This window comes from Bos indicus, chromosome 17, assembly GCF_029378745.1.
Source record: "Bos indicus isolate NIAB-ARS_2022 breed Sahiwal x Tharparkar chromosome 17, NIAB-ARS_B.indTharparkar_mat_pri_1.0, whole genome shotgun sequence".
Taxonomy (NCBI): Eukaryota; Metazoa; Chordata; class Mammalia; order Artiodactyla; family Bovidae; genus Bos; species Bos indicus.
The window spans coordinates 35,570,372-35,596,381 of NC_091776.1; the positions used below are offsets into that span (position 1 = coordinate 35,570,372).

At 35.5% G+C, this 26,010-nt stretch overlaps 1 protein-coding gene across 7 annotated transcripts in view; it reads right to left on the reverse strand.

Moving 5' to 3' along the window:
• BLTP1 (bridge-like lipid transfer protein family member 1) overlaps positions 1–26,010 on the reverse strand; it is a 195,426-nt gene that overhangs the window by 164,977 nt on the left and 4,439 nt on the right. For all 7 annotated transcript variants that reach the window (XM_070769147.1, XM_070769148.1, XM_070769152.1 and 4 more), the window contains exons 3-7: positions 16,811–16,941; positions 13,441–13,557; positions 12,361–12,439; positions 11,181–11,245; positions 2,625–2,811 (exon numbers count right to left, since the gene is read on the reverse strand). In XM_070769147.1, coding sequence (XP_070625248.1) covers positions 2,625–2,811; positions 11,181–11,245; positions 12,361–12,439; positions 13,441–13,557; positions 16,811–16,907 — 545 coding nt within the window. In that variant the 5' untranslated portion in view covers positions 16,908–16,941. The remainder of the gene's footprint in view (positions 1–2,624; positions 2,812–11,180; positions 11,246–12,360; positions 12,440–13,440; positions 13,558–16,810; positions 16,942–26,010) is intronic.

The window sequence follows — 26,010 nt, forward strand, 5'->3', positions numbered from 1 at the left end:
TGAGCAACTGAACTGAACATCATTTCTAACAGTGAATTCTGCTAACCATTTTAGTTTAATTTATCCTCACCTCAAGTAATCCACTCCAGCCTCAGTAACAACTTGTGTATTGCATATGACGTTTCTTCTCCATGACCCTGCATCTCCTTCTCTGCTTAAGTCATTTACCCTTAAGGCTTCAAACTCCTGATCTTCCTGTATGTGCCCAGGGAATTCTGTTTTGTCCCTGTTATATTTCTTGCACCAAAATTGTCTATTAAGTGTTCGAACTCCCATAGTAGGCTGTAAATTCCCTCAAGAAGTTGTCATATTCTCACTATCTTCAGTACCTAAGCTCAATGCCTGGGACATAATATGCATTACATATTTAACTGAGAAATAAAATCCTCATCATCTACTTTAAAAAAAAAAAAAAAAAAGGTGACTTCCCTGGTGTTCCAGTGGTTAAGGGTCTCGCCTTGCAATGTAGAGGATACTGGTTCGAGCCCTCACCCAGGATGATCTCATATGCCTCAGACCAACTAAACCTGTGCACCACAACTACTGAGCCCAAGCTCTAGAGCCCATGCACCACAAATACTGACGTCTGCATGCTGTGGAACCTATGCTCTGCAACAAGAGAAGCCACTGAAATGAGAAGACCAGGCACTGCAACTAGAAAAAGCTCGCACGCAGCAATGAAGACCCAACACAGCCATACATAAATTAATCTAAAAAAAAAAAAAACTATTTTGTGTACAAGGCTGCTTCAACATTCAAAAATCAACAGCTTAAAAGCGAAAAATCAAAGGATTATACCAAGAGACACAAAAAAATTTGACAAAATCCAATACTTACTCATGATTAAAACCTCGTGGTAAACTATGAATAGAGGGGGACTTCCTCAACTTGATAAAGAATATCTACCATAAAAACTACAGTTAACATCATACTTAATAGTGAGAAACTACAAGTTTTCCCACAAAGACTAGGTACAAAGCAAGGATGTTCCTTGTCATCACTTTTCTCCAAATTTGTACTAGAAGTGTTCTAGCTACTGCAATAAGACCAAAAAAAAAAAAAGGAAAGGAAAGAAAAGGTATAAAGACTTGGAAGGAAGAAATAAGACGAAATAAGAGTATTTCCTTGCAGCTGACATAATCATCCATGTAGAAAAATTGGAAAGAAGTGACCAAAAATACTCTTAGAACTAATAAATAACTATAGCAAGGTTGCAAGAGACAAGATTAGTAATACCCAAGTATCAATCACTTTCCTATATACTAGTAATGAGCAAATGGATTTTGAAATTTAAAACATATTACTATACTTTAGCACCACAGAAAATTAAATACTTAGGTGTATATTTAACAATTTTTATATAAGATCTATGTGAGGAAAACTATAAAACTCTGATGAAAGATATCAAAGAGAACTAAATAATTAGACAGACATTCCATGTTCATTGATAGGAAGACACAACACTGCCAAGATATCAATTCTTCCCAACTTGATTTATAGATTCAATGCAATCCCTACTAAAATCTCAACAAGGTATTCTGTGAATATTGGCAAATGGATTCTAAAGTTTATTTGAAGAAGCAAAAGATCAAGAATAGCCAAGAAAATAATGAAGGAGAAAAGCAACGTTGGAGGAATGACATCAGTTGATTTCAAGACTTAACCACAAAGCTACAGAAATCAACACACTGTGGTATTGTGTGAAAAAAAATGAACAGCTCAATGAAACAGAACACAGAACCTAGAAACCAATAAAATGAAACTGTATGATTGTATATGCACCTAACTATGTATATATATTTATAGACTTGAGAGTGATAGCTGCTCAGTCATTCATGACTCTTTGCAACCCCATGGGCTGTAGCCTGCCTGGCTCCTCTGTTCATGGAATTCTCCAGGCAAGATTACTGGAGTGGGTTGCCATTTCCTTCTCCAGGGGATGTTCCCAACCCAGGGATCCTGCATTGCAGGAGAGTCTTTACCATCTGAGCCACCAGGGAAGCCTACTATTAAGAGACATTTCTAAGTATAAAAACAGGTCAACTTAAAAAGTATCAGCAGATATATGCTTGACTTTATCTTATAATCTATAGACAATACATTAGAATATGTAATGAATCCATATACCTTTTCCAAAGGAATACCCAAGATAGAAGTAGCAATAAAGTTATAAATGACAGTCATCAATCAGATGAAATAAATTAGATGAAGCTTTTCTCTCTCGAAGAGATGGGGGATGGGCAAGTGGTCAGGAAGGAAATACAATGTGCTTTTAACTTTGCATGAAAAATAATGTTTAGACTTATATGTGTGTATTTAAAAGAATAAAAAACAAATTGATAGCAGTAGTTATCAACATGAGAGAAGCAGAACTGGTAAGCAGAGCAGACTGGACGGCTTTAAGCTGAGATCTAATCTTTTTTACATAGTTCTATATATTTTACATAATCTAGTCTATATTATTCTATATCATTTTTAAAGAATCTTATAATTATAAGAATAAAAATTTTAGTTAATCTACAAAGAAAGATTAGGCTATGTTTAGGTGAACAGTGTTAATAATACTCTAATAAAAGCAGATGTTTAAATGTTGGAGATTAATAAAATTCAAGTGTGACATCAACCTTTCAATTTTGGACTGGGTTCTTGTTCTTCCATTTTCTCGTGTTTTATCATCTTCTTTCTTGGGTGGAATTATTGTTGGCTCCAAACCAAACAATTCTTGAAGATGTCCATAAAGATCCGAACGATTATAGACATGAAATTCAAAGTCATTGACTGTGATGTATAATCTAGTTTCTGCTTTTGGATCTAAAGATATCAATTACCAAAAAAAAAAAGTTTTTAGTCAACTTTTTAAGAACTTTAGTTAAAAGTTTTAAGTCAAATCCTTTTCCAAAGCTAAAGTAACTCAAATGATTTATTTTAAAATAGAATTCTACGATAAAAGGGAATTACATTTTTAAAGTAATAAAACATCGACAAAGAAAAAAAGCTGATATCACTATAGTATTTCAGCTTGGCATTCCAAAACAATCTGAATTTCTACATCCCAGTTGTATAACAACAAAAAGATTTTATGCCAAGAAGAGCACAACGCCATTTACAGAGTAAAACTTTACCCCAATATAGCCATAAGTATATACTAAAATATACATAGTAAAATGTTCAAGTTATAATGCATTAAAATATCACACTAGTATTTGAACTTGTGCATATAGAAACTATGACTTTATAAATAATAGTTTGTTTTTTAAAACTACACAATGCTAAAACAAAGATTTCATGAATTGTAGGTGCAAATATTAATAATAATCTCAAACAAAAGATGTAACTGTATTAAAAGAGTCAAGCAAGACAAAATAATAATAGTTTAGCCATTACACAAAGTCAAGGACCTTTAGGTCTTCCTCAAGGGCTACAGATAATATTCTGAGCCATGTCCTCTGAACTCTTCTGCAGATACTGAAATCCCTATAAGGGGGAAGAAGTTAATTGTATGCTGTCCACTAGTACATAAACCACAGACCAGCTGGAACCAGAAGGGTGATGACGCTGACTCCCCATTACCACACCACCAACCAATGAGAAGAATGCCTGTGAGCTGATCACGCCCTGCCCTTTGAACACTATAAGACTCTCTCCAAGGTGGGACACACAGTCTTGAGGGCATTAGCCCCTCTAGCCTGGCAAAGCAATGAAATTCTCTCTCTAGACTTCATCCAAAACTCTGACTCCGAGATTTAATCCAGCACCAGTGTACAGAGGCCAAATTTCAGCAACACACATACACAGGTTCTTTGGGGGGGTCGGGGGGGGGGCGGGGAGGGAGTTGGGAAAACCAACACTTGATTCTCCAGGAACTAGAAAAAGACAGTAAATAAACAGTAAAAAGGATGTAAGACTGAATTCCTGTAACACTGTTTACAAATGTTATGATCTAAGGCAGTACATTAACCACCCTTAGCCTCACTGCCTTATCCTCTCTATAAAATGAGAATACCTCTACCTACCTGTAAGATGGTTATACCATAAATACTAGTTTCCTTGCATTAGCAGGTCAAATTCTTACTAATCATACTGATTTATAACAAATTGTATTCTTTTTAAATAGTCTTTCATTTCATAGTGTGATATAATAAAAACAGTTCATCTCTATTGAACAGTTGCTATGTTCTAGGCACTTTACTCATAGAATTTCATTTAATCCTCACAACAAACCTTAGCAGTCAGAGCCCAAGATTATATAACTCAGAGGAAGACTAAAATCCAGGTCTCCAAATACTGGTTCTTAAACACAAAATAAAATTACTTATTAATTTTATCAATAAATACAATGGCTATTTCAAAAGCAAAAATGTTATTAATCCCTGAAAACAAAAATGTGTCAAAAGGGTCCAGGTATTTCTTTGCATTTTACAAAAAACTGATCAATAGTCATACCTTAAATGCAGTATTTAATTGTTAAATTCTGGTAACACTAGATTTCTCACTGACATTTACCTCTCCTGGAAATATTAAAAGCAGTTTTTAGGTTTCATTCATTCTGATGACACTTGGAGTCAAACAGAAAATTTTAATTAATACATAATTTAAGAAAGGTATAATCAACTGGCTCTTTTAAATCTCTCTACATTAATAATGTTCTACACTTGAAGGCAGAATCTTCTTCTCATACTTCTTGGCATCTAACATTCATACAATGAGCTTCCCAAATTCATTTGTTAATAAAGTGTTCATTGTTATTCAGTCACTAAGTTGTGTCTGACTCCTTACGACCCCAAGGACTGTTGGACACCAGGCTCCTCTGTCCTCCACTATCTCCCAGAATTTGCTTGAACTCATGTCCATTGAGTCAGTGATGCTATCTAACCATCTCATCCTCTGTCGCCCCCTTCTCTTCCTGCCCTCAATGTTTCCCAGCATCAGGGTCTTTTCCAATGAGTGGGCTGTTCGCATCAGAGCTTCAGTTTTAGCATCAGTCTGATGAATATTCAGGGTTAATTTCCTTTAGGATTGACCAGTTTGATCCCCTTACTGTCCAAGGGACTCTCAAGAGTTTTTCCAGTACCATAGTGCGAAAGAATCAATTCTTCGGCACTGAAACGTCTCTACGGTCCAAATCTCACATCTGTATATGGTTACTGGAAAAATCATGGCTTTGACTGTATGGACCTTTCTTGGCAAAGTGATGTCTCTGCTTTTTAATACATTGTCTAAGTTTGTCATAGCTTTCCTTTCAAGGAGTAAGCATCGCCCAATAGATATAAGTACAGACGTAAAAAGCTCTTAACAAGTAGTTAATTTATGAAGGAAAAAAGTAAATAAATGTTGTAGAACAGTGTAAGTCTCCTGAACAAATAGCTAATTGAGACTTATTCTCCAAAGGGAAATCAGGAAAAAGGCACTATTTAATTATGCAATTGGGACACATGTTATTTGTAGTAAAAAATCTAAGTGCTACCAAGGCCTTGTAATATACTCAGAATCAAGTCTATTGACCTTTCAAAAATTGTTCAGGGATTTTTATTTCCTTCATGTATTTAACAAACAAGATTTAGATGCTACATATTTAACAGTACTAGATTATACTAGGCTAAAACTTCTAAGCAACAAAATAATAGGGACATACTTTACCATCACCTTTTCACTCCTTAATAATCTAAGAATTCCTCTGGATATGAAGGATGCATGTCTAGCTAGTCAGACTAGTATGAATTTAAATACTATATCACTGTATATTAAGAGGTAACTGGTCCTGCTATTTGTTTCCCAAAAGAATCCCTTAAAATTAAGTATCCTCAAAATAAAGACTTTTGACTGAAATCCTCATTAAATAGTCTTTAGTCAACAACCCATCTATAACAGATCACTAGTTCATGACTTAGGAAATATTTTACAACAAATTCTATGGTAAACAAATTAGATGTATTATTTTTTTTCTCTTTTGTAAAGAGTTACACTGGACAAGTAACAACTTTAAAACTGCTCCTGGCTTAAATTATCTCAACCAAGCTCTATGGCATAGTAGTTTTGCACTGGACACTCTTTTCTCCTAATAGAGGAGTTCTAAAACTTCCTAATGAAAATCTTGACCCTACTCACAGAAGGGACCTGTCTCCTTAGATGGCTAGTGGCCATATATCTACTCAGACACATGCCCCAGTTAGGCTTTTAAATTTGCCACAAAGAAACATCAATTATCTCTATTTCCTCTTGATTAACTATCAACGCACGTGGATCTGCCCTTAATAAGCAAGAAATAATAACCAGACTGTAAGGTCATATTATTGAATATAGCCTACTATTTTAACCCATATTCTACAATATTGTACAACACTTTCTGGCCTATTCACTCCTCTATACACTATATTCTAAATGATGCCCGTTAATCATGCCAGACTAATAATGTACTTAGACCAAACTGATTATTCCTGCACTGCTGTTTGGCATTGTGTCTTTACCTTTGAAGGATGTGACTATGAGCACACTGTTAAGAATGTCATCCTTTACAACAGAGAATATATTTTAAAAGCATATGGAAGAGAAACTTCTTTGGCCATTCATCAAAGTTGTGCTCTTCATGAGCACATACATGTAAATTTTCAAATGTAGCAAATGAGCAAATAATTAGAAGTATAAAAGTATAACTGGTAAAGCCTACCAACTTTTAACATCACTGTAAAATGGAGGTTTGAAATCTTTTTTCTACTGCAAACTTCTGGCATAAAAAAACAAGAAAGAACAATTTAGACTAAATGTTCTTCAGTATTAAGAACATAAAATATCCAAAAATCATGATAATGTTTCTGCTCTACATTATGGACAATTACAGAGAGGGCAGAAACAGAAATTTATGTTAGCATTAAGAGTGACAAAAAGAATCCGAGACATAAAGAAATGACAGGGGAGAGCCAGTCATGAAAGAACCAATATTAGAGCAATTTATATTAGACTGCATTTATGCATCTTAAATAGTGATTACATTTTGCCATATTCTTTGAAGTGAGCTAAGTTCATGTCACTCCCCTGCCCCAAAACCTTTCATGGCAGTGGCTTGCCAGTGTTCAACAACCTCCATTACATAGCTTCCATCTTATCCCCTATTATTCCTTTACCTTATATTTACCACCATATGGCGTTGTGAATTCCTAAACACACCTGTTTTCAAACCTCAATGCCATTGGTCAAACCAGTTATTCCATCTGAGCTACCCTCCCTTCCACTCCACCTATACCTGACACAGTCCTATATTCACTGTCATCACCAAGCATGCTACTTAAGAGATGGAACTTTCACAACAGCTTTTCCATTCTGTGCGTGTCTGCATGTGTGCTAAGTCACTTCAGTTGTGTCCAACTCTCTGGGACCCTATGGACTGTAGTCTGCCAAGCTCCTCTGTCCAAGGGATTCTCCAGGCAAGAATACTGGAGTGAGTTGCTGTTTCCTCCTCCAGGGAATTTTCCCAACCCAAGATCGAACCCAGGTCTCTTAAATCTGCAGCATTGGCAAGCAGGTTCTTTACCACTAGCACCACCTGGGAAGCCCTCTACCATTCTGCCTCCTTGACAAATAGACAGAACTTTAAACACCATGAATTTGCTGGGACCACACCAAATGGTCCATATCAAAATTGGTAATTCTGAGGATGGTTCACTGTTTTTCCTCAACACACACTCACTGTTCTCTTTTTTCTTTAATTACAATTGTTTGTATGCATTTATTCCCTCAAATAATTTTGAATAATACTCTTTATTTTTTATTCCCCCTCCAGATTAGCACAATGATCAGTAGAGTGAATGTAAAATAAGTATCTGTTAAATTAGGTAAAGATTTTCATCGAAAGTTACCTCTTTCTTAAAGAACTTGGGTCAGTTATTCTTGACCCTCATTCAAGAATTTTGGTGAACAGCAAACCACTTTAAGGAGATGTTAACATTTCATGATAAAATGAAGTAATTATTTTCTTCAAAACAAAAGACTGTAAACAATTTAAGACGGTATCCCCCATATCAATGAAAATTCTGAAGTGGGCAATCCCAGTAGGCCTAGTTTACAACCTGCAGTTACCTCTGGATACTTCAAATACCTTCATTCCTCCCATAAGCTGTGATAAGTGTTTATTTATACATAAGAATCTTCAAGAACCCTCTTGGGCCACATTTGACAAGGCTATTTAATAAATACAAGGGACACTAGACTGGAAGTTAGCAGACCTGGGTTTTTGTTCTGATTTTAACAGCTATAATCAGAGGAACTTATGATTTTTCCATCTGCAAAATGAGGGGGCTTTGAGGACATTAGCTGTTTCCAAATTGATGATGGATTTCGAGAAAAATCGGTTGTTTTCTGTGTTCCTTGGAATTCTGGAGTCAAGAGCATTGGGTGGGGTGGTGTTAGGTCAAATGGGCCTCCTCAAACCACCATTTCCCTACAGCTTTATCAGTTCACATTATCATTTTAAAACACCAAGGGGGGAAAAAAATCTGGAATAAAACTTCTAATGCAAATATAAAATAGGGTGGGTTTGTTTGTTTTACCACAAACAAGCTATACAAATGAAGAGAACTTTTGTTTTGGCTCCACTGTAACCTTGCTTTCAAAATTTATGTTAACTAACATGTAAAAAGAAAAAAGATTAAATCAAAACAGCAAGACCTTATCACACAGACTGCAAGATTAACAGAAGCATGACATGCTGAGGAAAAATACTCTCCTAAAGAAATCTATCTCTAAGGCACAACCTAGATGCACTTTTCAAACTAAATCAAGGGTAGAAATACTGGGCATGCCCAAAATTAAGTGAATGTGTTAGAAACTAGAACTGAACTCAAAAGAACCTGGCTCTCAGGAATGAGCTTTAACCACCTCTAAAGTGTAAGATATCTTTAAGTACCACCTTTAAGACTTACAGTCAAATTTAAAAAGGAATCAAGAATATTCTCTCCACAATACCTAAGCAATGTAGGAAAGTACTTTCATATTAATAAAAAGTCAAAACTTAAAAACAAAAGATTCCCAATGCACTAACATTACCTAAAGGATATTTTATTCTCCTGTGAGAATGCTTACAGTAACTACTAAGAAATGAGGTAAAAAGGTTGGTTTAACAACCAAAATTCCAAAATCATAGACTGAAGACAGGTAATGACACAGAGCCATTCTCAATCACAGACGAGAGACTGCAAAAAGCCTATTCCAAAGGTCCACAGAACACTTTTATCATAAGAAGTCACTGAGCTTCTGTTCAAAACTATCTAATATACAACCCTAATTTTTAGAAAACTTTTTCCAGAAATGAAATTTGCCCATTATTCTTTCTAATAATTCAGGTTTCATGAACTCTGCAGATGTCAAATTCTAACCCATTAATGCCAACATTTTCAAGGTAGAGTACATTATGTTTTATATAGGAGGGATGAAAGATATGTGGGAGCAAGGCAATGATAGTTAAAAAAAAAAAGACTAAACAACAGTGAAACAATAGGGAAATCTAAAAATAATTTAGGGTAGCTCAAACTTTTGCTAAGTTTTAAAACTTTCAGAACTTTACTCTATTTTCCCATAGAAAAAACAGTATACATCATGATGAGATTCTTAGGGGAGCTCACACACACACAACCCAACACTTAGTTGGAAAGTTCCAAAATTATACAGAACCAACCACCATTTCAGAACCTCACTGGGGAGCCTGAAACACAGGTCCTCACACCTAAGAAAAGGTGGAGGGGTTTCATTCTCTTTTGACCCTACACTCCCAGATGGCACTTAAATTCTCCTTAAAAGTAGTTATCAAAAAGTATGGTCCAGGGACCTCTGGGGGGATCCTGAGACCCTTTCTTGGGGAACACAAAGTCAAAATTATTTTGATAATATTATTATACTAAGATATTTGACTTTTTAAGAGTCATTTTCATGAGTGGACAATGGGGTTTTTTAAAGGCTATAAGAAGTATATGAATATGAAAGCAGAGGTGAGAATTCAATTACCTTCCATTAGGAGAGACATTTAAAATATTTGCAAAATTTAAAACAATGTCAGTCTTCTCACTATATTTTTGCTTTGGAAAAAATATTCTTCATAAAGTGCTATTTAACATATGTAATGGATTTATTATAAATATTTTTAATGATTAAAATGTTTCTATTATGACCAGGCTTAATTTGAATGCAGCAAATATTAAACAGATACAACTTAATAAATAAAACCTCTTTGGAATCCTCAATTATTTATAATGTAACAAATCCTGAGATCAAACATGTTTGCGAATTACTATTCTAGAAAGTAAAGACAAGGTTTCCTCTCCTTGAGGCCACTGGTGTGGTTAATGTAGAGAAGAAAAGTTACAGGCACAGACAGGAGCACCTAGAGTTGTGAAATGAACAGGTGAGCAGAATATACTGAGACAAAATTCTGATGATAAAAAGCAGAAACAGAAGAGAGTCTAGAGTATGCATTTCCTCTTTCCTACACATCCTTACCATAGTAGATAAATGCGAATTAGTAGCAATGTTATGTAAAAGTATGAATAAAGCAAAGAAGCTAAAAAGGTAAGTATCTTAGTAGAGTGATTAAAGAGTGCTAGGAAAGCCACTTTAACCACAGTATGGGATTAAGTCCACAGATGTAATAGGAGGTAAGACTAGAAATGAGGGAGAGGGTGGGAAGATTTGGGAGAATGGCAATGAAACATGTAAAATATCATGTAGGAAACGAGTTGCCAGTCCAGGTTCAATGCACGATGCTGGATGCTTGGGGCTGGTGCACTGGGACGGCCCAGAGGGATGGTATGGGGAGGGAAGAGGGAGGAGGGTTCGGGATGGGGAACACATGTATACCTGTGGCGGATTCATTTTGATATTTGGCAAAACTAATACAATTATGTAAAGTTTAAAAATAAAATAAAATTAGAAAAAAAAAAAGAAATGTGGGTAAGGGTCATACTGAGAATAACCCTAAATAAACAATAGACTAAGGAAACTAAATTTAACCACGCAGAGGAAAGCTGCTGCAGGATTTTCAGCTAAGGAATGTTAAAATCAGTTCTGTAAACTCCAAAGGTTTTAAAAATATTTTTATCTATTACAAAATGTGAAACATTTCAACATCTACAAATGAAAATTCTGATTATATTACTGAAGATTTCAAATACATGAAAAAATGAAACCACGTTGCTTACCATGTTGCTTCTGCTTTGGATTATACATTTTCCACCACCGAAAAATTATAAATCCATCTTGAATTCTAAGCAAGATAAATTACAAAATTGAAAGCTTAAACAACAATTTATTTAACTCATTTCTTAGTTATCATAAAAAAGCAGGAAACTGATAATAGGGAAATACAGAAAACTGGACACTAGCACACTTAGACGTTTCATACTCTTCCAATTAAGAAAGGAAAAGATCTGTAAAAGCTCTTAGATTCTTCTGTTTAGGTAAACTGTAATACCAAATAACATTTAGTAGGAAAATAAAGTGTTAACAGAAAAAACTTTTTCTTTTTCAAGTGATATTTTTTAAATGAAAATTATATAAATTAAAAGTCAAATCTTGAAAGGAAGATATCAGCACACAAAGGGAAAACTTGTAAAGATTTTCTTTCATTTCTATAATGACATATCACTGCATCTCCCCAAAGCGTAGAATTATAGCCTAACTTTTACTTTTAACTTGGAAATAGTTTTAGACTCACAAAGAAGTTACCTCTACTATTATAAGTGAGGTATGAGTGCTGCTAAACTCTAGCACTTCTCAACTAATTTAGTGTCTCCAAGTTTTATCCAAGTAACAAATTTTAAGAAAATCACATGAATAGAGTAAGCTTTTCTTTCAAGGCTTACAGAAGACAGACTGTATCAAATATATGAACTATCATTTTTCATTATATTCAATTTTCATCTATTTCATAAGGTAAAACTAGAAATGCTATTAAGGTTAAATTATTCTAAAATTTCACTATATATAAAAAAGGGATAATGGATAAGAGATATCAACACCCCTGATCCTTGCTTATATAACAAATGACCACAATGAATTCTACAACAAAAATGCTCAAGTAATCTAATGCTCAATTTTTAAAACTAGGGATGATATGAGATTGTCCATTTCTATAAGCTGCTATTCAAATATGATTTTTTTGGCCAGTGTAAACCTTAGCTAAATTAATCCATGGATAGAAACATTAAAAAAAAAAAATCAATTCACCAGGTATGAATCACTGAAAAAAATGATTGCTGATTTATGGTTTTATTTGAAAATCCAACATTGTTCCTATGAAAAAGCAAGCCATATTCAATTCAGTATTATAATTAAAAAAGTTTATAATATTTCAGATTTAAGATGGACATTTATTTTTACCTAATAGACATGTCTTCTGTAATATAATAGATTTCACGAACCATGACTTTTCCAGAAAGAACAGAGAAAGAAAATGAACCTGTTGTAGGAAAAAAAAAAAAAAAACCCAACAGCAATTAATGTAATTGTTTTGAAAAACAGTAGAGCCCTAAAAGCTTTAAATAATCTTCACATTCAATTTATTCAATAATTAAATGTTCTTTCCCTACTTCTTTCCTGATATCCTTACAGCCTTATTAATCTTGTCACTTTCCCCTCAAATGTAAGAGAAAGTGCCATAGATATCATTACTATGAACTGAGTTACTAAATAATTATATGAGGACGTTAGTTTAACAGCTACTTCTATGAATAATTCTCTTGATTAGGCACAGTCATTAAATGAACCCAAAGCAGTTCACCATTTTTCTCCACTAATTTCGGTGACTCCAGGAACCAGTCATTGCCTCAAATTAATGAAAGACTACTTATGTTTGAGAGAACTTTTATTTATGACCAGTAAGAGGTACTCTAAGGAAGAGCAGAAATATTCTATTAGGTGATCCCTCACCTCTTTTTCCCAGTGGTTCAGGGTTTTTCCAAAGAATATGACTTCCTAATATACCCTCCTATCTACTTGCAAACTTCCCATTTATAAGTAGGTTAAATTAATAAAAAAAGCTACAAAATGAAGTACACAAGATGATTCCACTTAGTTATAGATTTTTTAGGTATCAGTTTTTTTTAAAAAAGCAGAACTTCATCAAGCATTAGAAATTTTCTTTGGATGGTAGAATGTTGAGAAATATCCAGTTCCATTTTTTATATGTGTCCAGATAATTCAAATTATTTTAATGAGGATCTCTTGTAATCCAAAAAAGTCAAAAGGCTACTATAGAAACCCTTTGGGAAATAAGAACGAGGTAAAGGACATAACCAAATGGTAGTTCAACTCTAGTCGGGGTACTATATTAGAGAAATTTCAGGTAGATTAGTTTAACTTTCATGAAACAAAAGTAAATTTCTAAAGCCACTGCGTGTTTACAAAATAAACTTACAATTTCCAGATTACACAGAAGAAAAAAAAATTACTCAGACTTACCAATATGAATATAGCCATGCTTGTATAATCTGTTAAGAACCAGTGTTAAAATAAGGCCAACATTCCGAGAATTATAATACGTGAGATAAATAATCCATCCACAAGACAAAATAGTAGCTGTTGGAAGAAAAGAATGCAAAAAAAGGATCTCACTATACATTTCCTTTTGATCACCTTAACATTTTAATAAAAATTTGTTAGTAAAAGATCATTTATCATGTTCAGAAACGAGAAGATTTTCTTCCAAACGGTAACATGTCCTCTTACAATTTAATACTTGAAGTTTTAAAACCAGAGGTTGATTCTACTTTACCCACCTTTCAAATTCATTCTCTTTAGTCATTCACCAGAAAAATTGAGATTTCAATCAGATCAAGTAAAACAATGTTTCAAGTAAAACTACTTTCCTTTTTTTCTGTTTCATTTTACACTACTTTGTACAGTTTTATTTATTAAACACACACAAAGTGTTCTGGGAAAAGAAAGCCCATATTTCTGAATATTCTGGAAAAAAAAAAATCTACCTTTATTAGACTCAGAGTTCATTCTTAAGCTATTTCCTAAAGGCTACAGTCACTTACCAAGAACACTGATGATTTTTTTACATCAGAGAAAAGTCACTTTAAAAACAAATCAACAGTCTCTGCTTTTAAAATACTGTTGGAAAGAAGTGAGAAATTTAACCTACTTAAAGGCATATTATGGCATCTGGTCCCATCACTTCATGGGAAATAGATGGGGAAACAGTGGAAACAGTGTCAGACTTTATTTTTTTGGGCCCCAAAATCACTGCAGATGGTGACTGCAGCCATGAAATTAAAAGACGCTTACTCCTTGGAAGGAAAGTTATGACCAACCTAGATAGCATACTCAAAAGCAGAGACATTACTTTGCCAACAAAGGTTCGTCTAGTCAAGGCTATGTATGTATGTGAAAGTTGGACTGTGAAAAAGGCTGAGCGCCAAAGAATTGATGCTTTTGAACTGTGGTGTTGGAGAAGACTCTTGAGAGTCCCTTGGACTGCAGGAGATCCAACCAGTCCATTCTGAAGGAGATCAGCCCTGGGATTTCTTTGGAGGGAATGATTCTGAAGCTGAAACTCCAGTACTTTGGCTACCTCCTGCGAAGAGTCGACTCACTGGAAAAGACTCTGATGCTGGGAGGGATTGGGGGCGGGAGGAGAAGGGGACAACAGAGGATGAGATGGCTGGATGGCATCACTGACTCAATGGACGTTGAGTCTCAGTGAACTCCGGGAGTTGGTGATGGACAGGGAGGCCTGGCGTGCTGCGATTCATGGGGTCGCAAAGAGTCGGACACAACTGAGCGACTGAACTGAAAGGCATATCTATATTGAATAGGCCACCAAATATTAATATTATTATGTTGCAATTGGTAACACAGTAACTTACTTTTAAAGAACACCATTAAATACGCTTCAATACATGTTATTCTATATTTGACCATTTTTCATGAAAAGTTTATAGTCACTAATAAAATCTGTAATATTCCTCCCAAAACACCTAACTCCTTAATACATAAATGACAAAATACAAGAACGTATTTTTTGATAAATTTTCTTTTACTTATGCATTTGAAAAGTATAACTATTTTCTAGATTAAGACAAAGTAATATAAAGCAATTTAATATATGTAACCTTTTAGCAACACTGTATTAAGTTTGTACTTTTAAAAAATTATGTTAACATACCTAAAACAAAGCAGTCACTGAGAGTCAAAATACATCATTAATTACTTATGGTAGCTTAGACTGATGTTAATAGCTTTGAGGTATCAAGTGCTATGATTTGTCCATAAAAATTATTTCTAGAACAATTCTTTTGAACAATTATTTTGATGATACAATATTATTTTAAACTTAAAGTCATCCTGTATTAATTTTTACCGTGAATCACTGTGTGAACAGCAAGTTGCTATGGGCTCTTCAGAAAGGCAAAGGTATTTGCTGAGAAAGCACACTCTCATCTCAGAAAGTAGACCCCCTGGGAGCTGTGGCCCTTTCAGTGTATCATGTCCCTCCCCACTCCATGCCCTTCCATATTGTAAGACCATTAGTAAAATAGAGAGATTAAACAACCCCTCATTGTTTTCCTGGTTGTTGTTATTATTTTCACCTGAAAGAAAGGAGCTGTATACCATGCATAAAAAAAAAAACAGAAATTCTAAATGATAGGAAAGGGGGCACACAGGATATAAGAAAGATGTCTGCCTTTAATTAAACTAAAAGATAATTTTCAATGCTGTTTTTATGAAATTATATTTCATAGTATTATTTTGCACTTCATTTTATTTTTAAGTTTTCATTATGATAATTTAGAATAGTTCATGTTCATCAATTAGGGGAGAAAAAACAAAGTTTAAATGGTAAGCCAATCCTACCTACAAACCATAAATTATTATAATTCCCTTTATATACAGTTCTCCTCTACTGTAACCCTATCACACAGCATCATGAAAGAAGCACAAGCCTACACTCAAGAAAAAGAACAATTGTGTAACCTGTGCAAGTTATTTAATTTTTATGGGTCTCAATTCCCCAATAGGTTAATAGGAAAATATCAGCTACCTTCATAAGTCTGCTGTGAACATTACTGAGATAACACACGCAAAATGCCTGTGGCACATGGTACACAGATGTTTAATAAATATTTCCATCACCTCCCTTTCCTCTCTCACTCCATCTTACCCTTTCTATTTTCCTCTCTGCACTTTTCTAATTCCTATGCTAAAATTCAAATCAAATAGCGTTCTTCCATGAAACATCCTGGACAGTAACAACCTACAGTAATTGCTCCCTTTCTCAGTACTTGATGTATTTCTCCTTATCTGTTCATATTCATTCACTCACTCATACGTCTTCCCTCTCTCTGCAATTTAATTATATACTGCTTTGTATTATTTGTGTATACCTAGAAAAGTTCTGGAATATAAGACAAAAAAATCATTACTGGAAAATTCCACTGTCAGGTACATAAGGAATGAGGAAAGAGATAACATTTAATTAGGCAAAAACATTTACCATGAGGATTTATCACTTTATAATAAAACAAAAGTGTTTGCGTGTATGTTCGGATGGGAAATGGAAGAGCTGATCTGAAACAGCAAAGAAAAGCTAGGTCTCTTATCATCCCACTTCCCCTAACACAGACAAGGAAGCAGCCTAAGGAAAACAGCCCTCAAGAGCAGTTTCCAGAGCAAATATTCATAGAAACACAGATTAAAATACTTGTCTCCAAAAACACAAACAAATGGTATTGTAAGCACTCTAACCTCAGTGAACTACAGCTTAAAATCTGGCAGCTGTTAATTCATACACAAAATAAAGTACAAGAAAATATATTCTACTTACCAACAAGGAGCCAAACAACGTTGGAATTGTGTTCTGTAAGAAAATCTTCTAGTTGAGTGATACTAGGAACAATACTCTCATTCTTTCTTTGATCCATTACTAAAATTTTTCCAGAATAGCATCTAAAAGGCCTGAAAGAGTTCAAAAGTTAAATTTAGAATTTAACCTATGTAAGGGGAAGAAAGGTGAATTTAATAAATGTGAAAGTTTACTAAATCATATTCTGCTTTCTTCAAAGAGAGGAATGTAAAACTATAACAAACAGTAATAACAAAGATGTCCACATTTCTACATAAAATATAAGACAATGTATCATATTTTTAAAGTCCTGATTCACCAATCTAAGTATGAATAGAGACCCAAGTTCAATTACTAAACTCTGGCTCAAAATAAGAGGGACATAGTTAGTCTTAAATCTAACCAAAGATATTTATTCTCAACAATCAGGAAATATCAGTCATCAATATTAGACAAATTCATCTAGACTTGTACCCAAAACTACCACTTAATTATAAAGTATTTATATATTAAGCTTTAGTAATCCTTCTTAACCTCTATCAGCTGTGTATTCCCATTATTCCATGAAGAAACAATCTTCCTAGTTTAAATTCATTCTAGATAGAATCTTGACACTAAGCAGATCTCCTGCTATCAGATGATCAGGATAAAATATAATACACGTCAAATTGTGACCAGACATGCAAACGTATTTATGTGTGTGTAACTGAGTATGTGTATGTATGTGTATGTGTATATGTGCGTGTATGTATGTATATACGTATATGGACTGAGAATCAGCAAAAAGGAATGCAAGTTCTTCTTTTTATGATCTAAGAAACAGAAAATTATCCCTCTGAGAGTACAGTATTAACATGACTAACCCAACCCATCTATAACAAAATTACCTTGTGATAAATCAGGAAAAGGAGAAGAAAAGTTAGACAAAGAAAGCTACACAGTTAATAATCCTTTATGACCAAAGAGCATACATGACTTTCATGGAGAGTCAGAAAAACAGATTTTAAAATAGAAAGATATGTGAGGACAACTTTCTAGTTGAAATTCCATACAGTTAGCTTATAACTTTCTCAAAATGTTTTTCTGTTTACTCATCACAATCCTATCTTCACAGGTCACAAAACAAGTTTAAAAACTGGATGAGACAACATTGCAAGATACTGTCTACAAGAGGATTACAACATTTCATATGTCTGCATTGTTGAAAACACTATAATTTAGAGGCAAATTAAAAATTTATTTTAAAAAAATGAGTTCAGTAACAAAAGGTTTATTATTAAAAGTATATGAAAACCTAGGGCAAAATTGCTAGAGCAACTTTAATGTTTTCATTTTTCAGTAAGCTTTTTTTCCTGTGGTTTAGAAAGTAAGTAAGAAATGTTAATGTATTGAAAACATTGGTGGTAGTCAAAGGCATGCCGTGCTGTGCTTAGTCACTCAGTTGTTCCAGCTCTTGCGACCCCATGGACTGTGCCCGCCAGGCTCCTCTGTCCAAGGGGATTCTCCAGGCAAGAAAACTGGAGTAGGCTGCCATACCCTCATCCAGGGAGTGGAAGGCAAGGGCATGGGGTGGTGGAAATGACTGAAGAGGGTCAAAGGATACAGACTTTCAGTTATAAGATAAATAAGTTCTGGGAATGTAAAAACAGCATGGTGACTGTAAACAATAGTGTAGTGCATATTGAAAGCTGCTAAGAAAATATGTTTTAATCGTTCATATCATGAGAACAATGTGTAATTATTCGAGACGATGGATGTTATCTAAACTTATTGTGGTAATCATTTTGATCATATATCAAATCATTATGTGGTACACCTTGAAGTAATACAGTGTTATATGTCAATTATATTTAAATAAAACTGAGGTGAAATGCTACATTTTACAATACTTTGAAAAAAATCTATGAACTAGTAGCAAAATTAGGAGGCTAATTTTTACAACATGAGCTTTCTCTTTCTATCTTTTGAGACTAAAAAAAGTAAAAATTTTAAAAGGGAGAAAACACTTTGAGAAGGCCTACAATCTAAACCAAATATTCATATATTATATAATGGTTTACATATTATAAAATAACATCTGAACCTATCTCAAACTTATTTTTCCATTTTACATATGTATCGCCAGCACACTACTGGGTTGATGAAAAGAGCACCTAGTGACTCCTAGCGGGTACTCCATGAGGGATATAGGCTGGCATTCAGATCTCCATATAAAACGGGAAGTGATCTCCCTGCCAAAAGGATCCACAGTCTTCATGCAAAATCACTTGGACCACCCATCACTTTAAGAATTGTCAAGACAGAAAGCTGCAGTATCACAGTTTTACCAACATTTGTCCAATTACTAGTTAATGCAAAATCATTAACAGAAATCAACAGACAAAGGCTGCTATACTGTTGTTAACAGTAGTTAAAAGAATATATTTTGAGCAAGTACAGAAGTAAAGGCTAAGCCTTAACAAAGGCCCTAAAATAAAGGAGACATCCTGGCCTAAGGGAAGTGTCTAAAAACAACACTGGACACAGAAAACCCAGTCTGAACTGGGGCTATACACTTGGCCACATTGCTTAAGTGCCACACAATCCCTCAAAAGTGTGGCAAAGTTTGAGATAGGTTCAGACGTTATCTTAAAGAAGATGAAATGGAGATTGATTTAAGAACCTACTGCATAACCTTCACTGAGTAAATGATGGAATAAAAAACAACCTGGTTGTTTCCTCTTTCCTACCTAAACAGTTTATGCTAAAAGCCACAAGGTGAAGTCAGTCTCTCCCATCAGGAAGCTTCCATAAGCCTCTTACCCTTCCTTTTCCATCACAGGGCAGACAGACTGAAAACCACAATCACAGGAAACTAACCAATCTGATCACATGGACCACAGCCTTGTCTAACTCAATGAAACTATGAGCCATGCAATGTAGGGTCACCCAAGACGGACGGGTCATGGTGGGAAGTTCTGACAAAACATGGTCCACTGGAGAAGGGAATGACAAACCAGTTCAGTATTCCTGCCTTGAAAACCCCATGAACAGTATGAAAAGGCAAAAAGACAGGACACTGAAAGATGAACTCCACAGGTCGGTAGGTGTCCAATATGCTACTGGAGAACAGTGGAGAAATAACTCCAGAAAGCATGGAGAGACAGAGCCAAAGCAAAAAAAAACACCCAGTTGGGGATGTGACTAGTGATGGAAGTAAAAGTCCGACGCTGTAAAGGGCAATACTGCATAGGAACCTGGAATGTTAGGTCTGTGAATCAAGGCAAATTGGAAGTGGTCAAACAGGAGATGATGAGTGAACATCGACATTTTATGTATCAGCAAACTAAAAACTAAAATTCAAATTGGTGAATTTAATTAGGATGACCATTATACCTACTACTGTTGGCAAGAATCCCTTAGAAGAAATGGAGTAGCCATCATAGTCAACAAAAGGGCCCAAAATGCAGTACCTGGATGCAATCTCAAAAATGACAAAATGATCTCTGTTCATTACCAAGGCAAACCATTCACTATCACAGTAATCCAAGTCTATGCCCAGACCAGCAATGCTGAATAAGCTGAAGCTGAACAGTTCTATGAATACCTACTAGACCATCTAGAATTAACACCGAAAAAAGATGTCCTTTTCATTATAGGGGACTGGAATGCAAAAGTAGGGAGTCAAGAAATACATGGAGTAAGAGGCAAATTTGGCCTTAGAGTACAGAATGAAGCAGGGCAAAGGCAGATAAGAGTTTTGCCAAGACGATGCACTGGTCATAGCAAACACCCTCTTCCAACAACACAAGAGAAGACTCCACACATGGAGGTCACCAGATGGTCAATACCGAAATCAGATTGATTATATTCTTTGAAACCACAGATGGATAAGCTCTATACAGTCAGCAAAAACAAGACTGGGAGCTGACTGTGGCTCAGATAATGTACTTCTTATTGCCAAATTCAGACCTAAATTGAAGAAAGTAGGGAAAACTACTAGATCATTCAGGTATGACCTAAATCAAATCCCGTATGATTATACAGTGGAAGTGATAAAAAGATCAAGGAATTAGATCTGATAGAGTGCCTGAAGAACTATGGATGGAGGTTTGTGACACTGTACAGGAGGCAGGGATCAAGACAATCCCCAAAGAAAGGAAATGCAAAAAGGCAAAATAGTTGTCTGATGAGGCCTTAAAAAGCTGAGAAAAGAAAAGACACAAATGGCAAAGGAGAAAAGGAAAGATATATCTATTTGAATGCAGAGTTCCAAAGAATAGCAAGGAGAGATAAGAAAGCCTTCCTCAGTAATCAATGCAAAGAAACAGAGGAAAACAATAGAATGGGAAAGACTAGCGATCTCTTCAAGAAAATTAGAGTTACAAAGGGAACTTTTCATGCAAAGATGGGCACAATAAAGGACAGAAATGGTATGGACCTAACAGAAGCAGAAGATATTAAGAAGAGGTGGCAAGAATACACAGAAGAACTGTACAAAAAAGAGCTTCATGACCCAGATAATTACAATGGTGTGATCACTCACCTAGAGCCAGACAGCCTGGAATGAGAAGTCAAGTGGGCCTTAGGAAGCATCACTACAAAGCTAGTGGAGGTGATGGAATTCCAGTGGAGCTACTTCAAATCCTAAAAGATGATGCTGTGAAAGCACTGCACTCAATATGTCAGCAAATTTGGAAAACTCAGTCGTGGCCATAGGACTAGGAAAGGTCAGTCTTCATTCCAATCGCAAAGAAAGGCAATGCCAAAGAATGCTCAAACTACTGCACAATTGCACTCATCTCACACACTAATAAAGTAATGCTCAAAATTCTCCAAGCCAGGCTTCAACAATTTGTGAACCGTTAACTTCCATATGTTCAAGCTGGATTTAGAAAAGGAAGAGGAACCAGAGATCAAATGGCCAACATCCATTGGACCATCAAAAAGGCAAGAGTTCCAGAAAAACATCTACTTCTGCTTTATTGACTATGACTGTGACTATAAACCCTTTGATTGCGTGAACCACAACAAACTCTGGAATATTCTTAAAGAGAAGGGAATACCAGGCCACCTGACCTGCCTCTTGAGAAACCTGTATGCAGGTCAGGAAGCAACAGTTAGAACTGGACATGGAACAACAGACTGGTTCCAAATAGGAAAAGGAGTAGATCAAGACTGTATATTGTCACCCTGCTTATTTAACTTATATGCAGAGTACATCATGAGAAATGCTGGACTGGATGAAGCACAAGCTGGAATCAGGATTGCCAAGAGAAATATCAATAACCTCAGACACGCAGATGACACCACCCTTATGGCAGAAAGTGAAGAACAACTAAAGAGCTTCTTGATGAAAGTGAAAGAGGAGAGTGGAAAAGTTGGCTTAAAATTCAACATTCAGAAAACTAAGATGATGGCATCCAGTCCCATGACTTCATGGCAAATAGATGGGGAAACAATGGAAACAGTGACAGACATTTTTCTTGGGTTCCAAAATCACTGCAGGTGGTGACTGTAGCCATGAAATTAAAAGATGCTTACTCGTTGGAGGAAAAGTTATGACCAACCTAGACAACATATTAAAAAGCAGACACATCACTTTGCCAACAAAGGTCTTTCTAGTCAAAGCTATGGTTTTTCCAGTAGTCATGTATGGATATGAGAGTTGGACTATAAAGAAAGCTGAGCACTGAAGTATTGATGCTTTTGAATTGTGGTGTTGGAGAAGACTCTTGAGAGTCCCTTGGACTGCAAAGAGATCCAACCAGTCCATCCTAAAGGAAATCAGTCCTGAATATTCATTGGAAGAACTGATGTTGAAGCTGAAACTCCAATACTCTGGCCACATGATGCAAAGAACTGACTCATTTGAAAAGACCCTGATGCTGGGAAAGATGGAAGGCAGGAGGAGAAGGGGACGACAGAGGATGAGATGGTTGGTTGGCATCACTGACTCAATGGACATGAGTTTGGGTAAACTCCAGGAGCTGGCAATGGACAGGGAGGCCTGGTGTGCTGCAGGCCATGGAGTCACAAAGAGTCAGACATGACTGAGTGATTGAACTGAAGTGAACTAGAGTAAGGCAGGCATATGTACTGGGGAGGAGAGGGACAGGAGTCTCAATGGCCAAAAGAAGAATGTCAGAGCCAAATAAAACCCTAAATACTCTAGGTATCCATTTGTGTGGTGAAAAGGGTAGAGGGAAAGCAGCAGTATTTTAGGGTATCAAAGCCATAGCAGAATGAGGAGGAGTACTTCCCACGTGCTGCAGCCTGGGTGGAAAGACAAGGGCACCCAAGGCAGGGGGAGAGGGCAGGAGCAGTCCAGCTCAGGTATCAGAGCCTGGGCAGGAAAGAAGGTCATTCAAACAGGGAGGCTTCTTAGTGCAGGGTGTCAGAACCCAAGAGGAAGGCATCAGATCCCAAAGAGATAAGCAGAGCTTCCATGCAGGAGGGTGATCTGGAATACGACAGGAGCAGGATAAGGAGGACAAACATCTGGGAAGTGGCTCATGCAGGGGATGCGGAGGGAGTTAATCTAGTAAGTATATCAAGAATAATGGAAGCCAAGTTTCTCACTGTCAGAGGATATATAAAGGAAGAAAATCAGAATTAACCCTGTGGTGTTGAATAAAAACTAGAGGTATGGCTTTCAATATAAATGGATACAGAAATAGCTATAGCTGCATATGTATATGTGTGCATAGTTCATTCACAGACCCTGCGAGCAGCACCCGAATATAAATGAACAGAAGACTTCTCTTCTGAAAATCATTTTCTCTTTAGAGGGGTCCTTGAAGAAATGGCTAATTCTACAACTAGGGCAGGGAAAGTCAGGATGAGCTTTTTTTCCATAAAGGAAAGAAGTGTTCAAAGAATGATGGAAGATGTTAAAAGGAAGTAAAAACCAGCTTTAAGAGGCTCCCATTGGCAAAATCTGGGACAATTTAAGCACTGCCATAAATAACAGTAACAAACCACAACCCATTTAATAAATACAAATCTATGAATCCATACCAATATAAATTATCAACTAAATTTTGATGAGCAACAGCATACTTATGTCTTAGAATAACTGGTCTCCAAAATAACTATTAATGAAGAAGGGGAAAAGAGGAAGTTTGAGACAGTTGACAATTAAGTGATCAAAGTTCCTGTGTGCTTAGTTGTGTATGACTCTCTGCAACCCTTTGGACTGTAGCCCACCAGGCTCCTCTGTCCATTGGGTTTTCCAGGCAAGAATACCAGAGTGGGCTGCCATTTCCTTCTCCAGGGGATCTTCCTGACCCAGGGATCAAACCTGCGTCTCCTGTGTCTTCTGCACTGCAAGCACATTCTTTATCCTCTGAGCTATCAGGGAAGCCCAAGTGATCAAAGTAAACACCATCAATATAGGTATAAATCAAAATCATTTACTTTTTAATGAAGAAAACAGCCTAGTGTTGGTGGTATAGTGGTGAGCATAGCTGCCTTCCTTGATATTCCTGCAAAGAGACATAACCTGAATCTAATCTATCCTGCTTCTCTCCTCTCAATCATAATGATGAATAAAGATTGTTTTATTCAACTTTGTATCCACAATACCAGTAACAATGCCTTGAACACAGCCATTAATTTCAAGTATGTCATTTTAAATGGTATTTTTATCTATTACACAAAAAGTAACATTGATCTACACGTTTTAAGACATGTTCTCTCAGTATTTTATTCACCTATATTCTGTTCATTCTTCCTGAAATCCATGGGACTCATTTCAAAACTGCTGTCCACATTAGAACAGAAATTGTGGCAATTACTATTTTAGTGATGTACAAAGAAAAGCACAAAAATGTGAAACAGTTTAATCAAACACAGCAACGGCCAGAGATTTATCAAAGTTCCTAATACCACCACCACTATCACAATTCTTAGAAACAGTTTTTCAAAAAAAAAAATTACTTTTCTAAGTGAATTATCTGTAAAACCTTTCAAATACTATATTCAACTTATTTTCTCTCCCACTCGCATGAAGGAACAAAACTAACATCTAATACTTGCATCATCAGATTTTTAGAGACAGAACTCCAAATCTTGATCTGGTCCTACAAGAATAGATAGAGGTCAGCCTACAAATCAATAAAAAAAAAATACAAATAATCTGACAGAAAAATGAGAAAATTTATAAACAGGTAATTCACAGAGAAAGATAATATTACTAGCAATTGGCAACAATCACAATTTATCACTCACTAGTCATAAAAGCAAAAAATTTTAGAAAGATTACAAACAACTATATTGGCAAAAGTATGGGGAAATGGGCACTCTTATAGTTGACAGAAGTAAAGTGACTTTGAGAAGAACAATTTATCAGATACTACAAAAATGTACATGTTCTGATTTGAAAATTTCAGTTTCAGGGCTCTATTTATTTCTCAGAAATACTTAGAAGCAAAGATGTTTTTTCAAGGATAATCACTGCAGCATTATATATCATACTGAGAAAGTAGAAAAATGTCAGTTAATAGGAAAATAGTTGAATTATGGGACACCCTTACCATATATAATACTCTTACTATGTGAAATAATATGTAGCCTTTTTAAAAGAATAAAACAGCTCTATAGGGAATATAGAGAAATGTTCAGGATATATGTAATGTTAGGAGGAGAAAAGCAAGTTGAGCAAAAAGATGTACAGTACTCTACTTATGTTTAAAAATAATAGACTATCCATTATATATATTACATATCTAAACCATATATATACACCATATATGCATATATGTACATATGTGATGTGTATATGTATATACTTTTATTAATCTGCAAAAACATTAGCAAAGCCATTACTTCTGAGAGATAACTATTATTTAAATATTTTACAACTGGCTTGTAATTATTCCTTAATTTAAAAAAAAAAAAAGGAGGGTGGTGGCTGGAAGACAGGACATGACAGGCAAGAAAGGGGCTTTTCCTGCCCAAGCACACATGCCACAGCCTCTCCTTATAACTATGGCCAAGGAACAGATTTCTCCCACCTCTAGAATATCAACTTGATCATCTGTCAATTGATCATCTGTCATTCTACCACCTGTCTGTCTTTCTTCAGTTCTTAAATCCTTGTCTTTTTTTAAAAAATTAAAATGCAAATACCAAGCAATATCAAACTCAAAGGCTTCATTAAAACCTCAGAAATATCAGTTAACACCTCAGCAAGAATTATT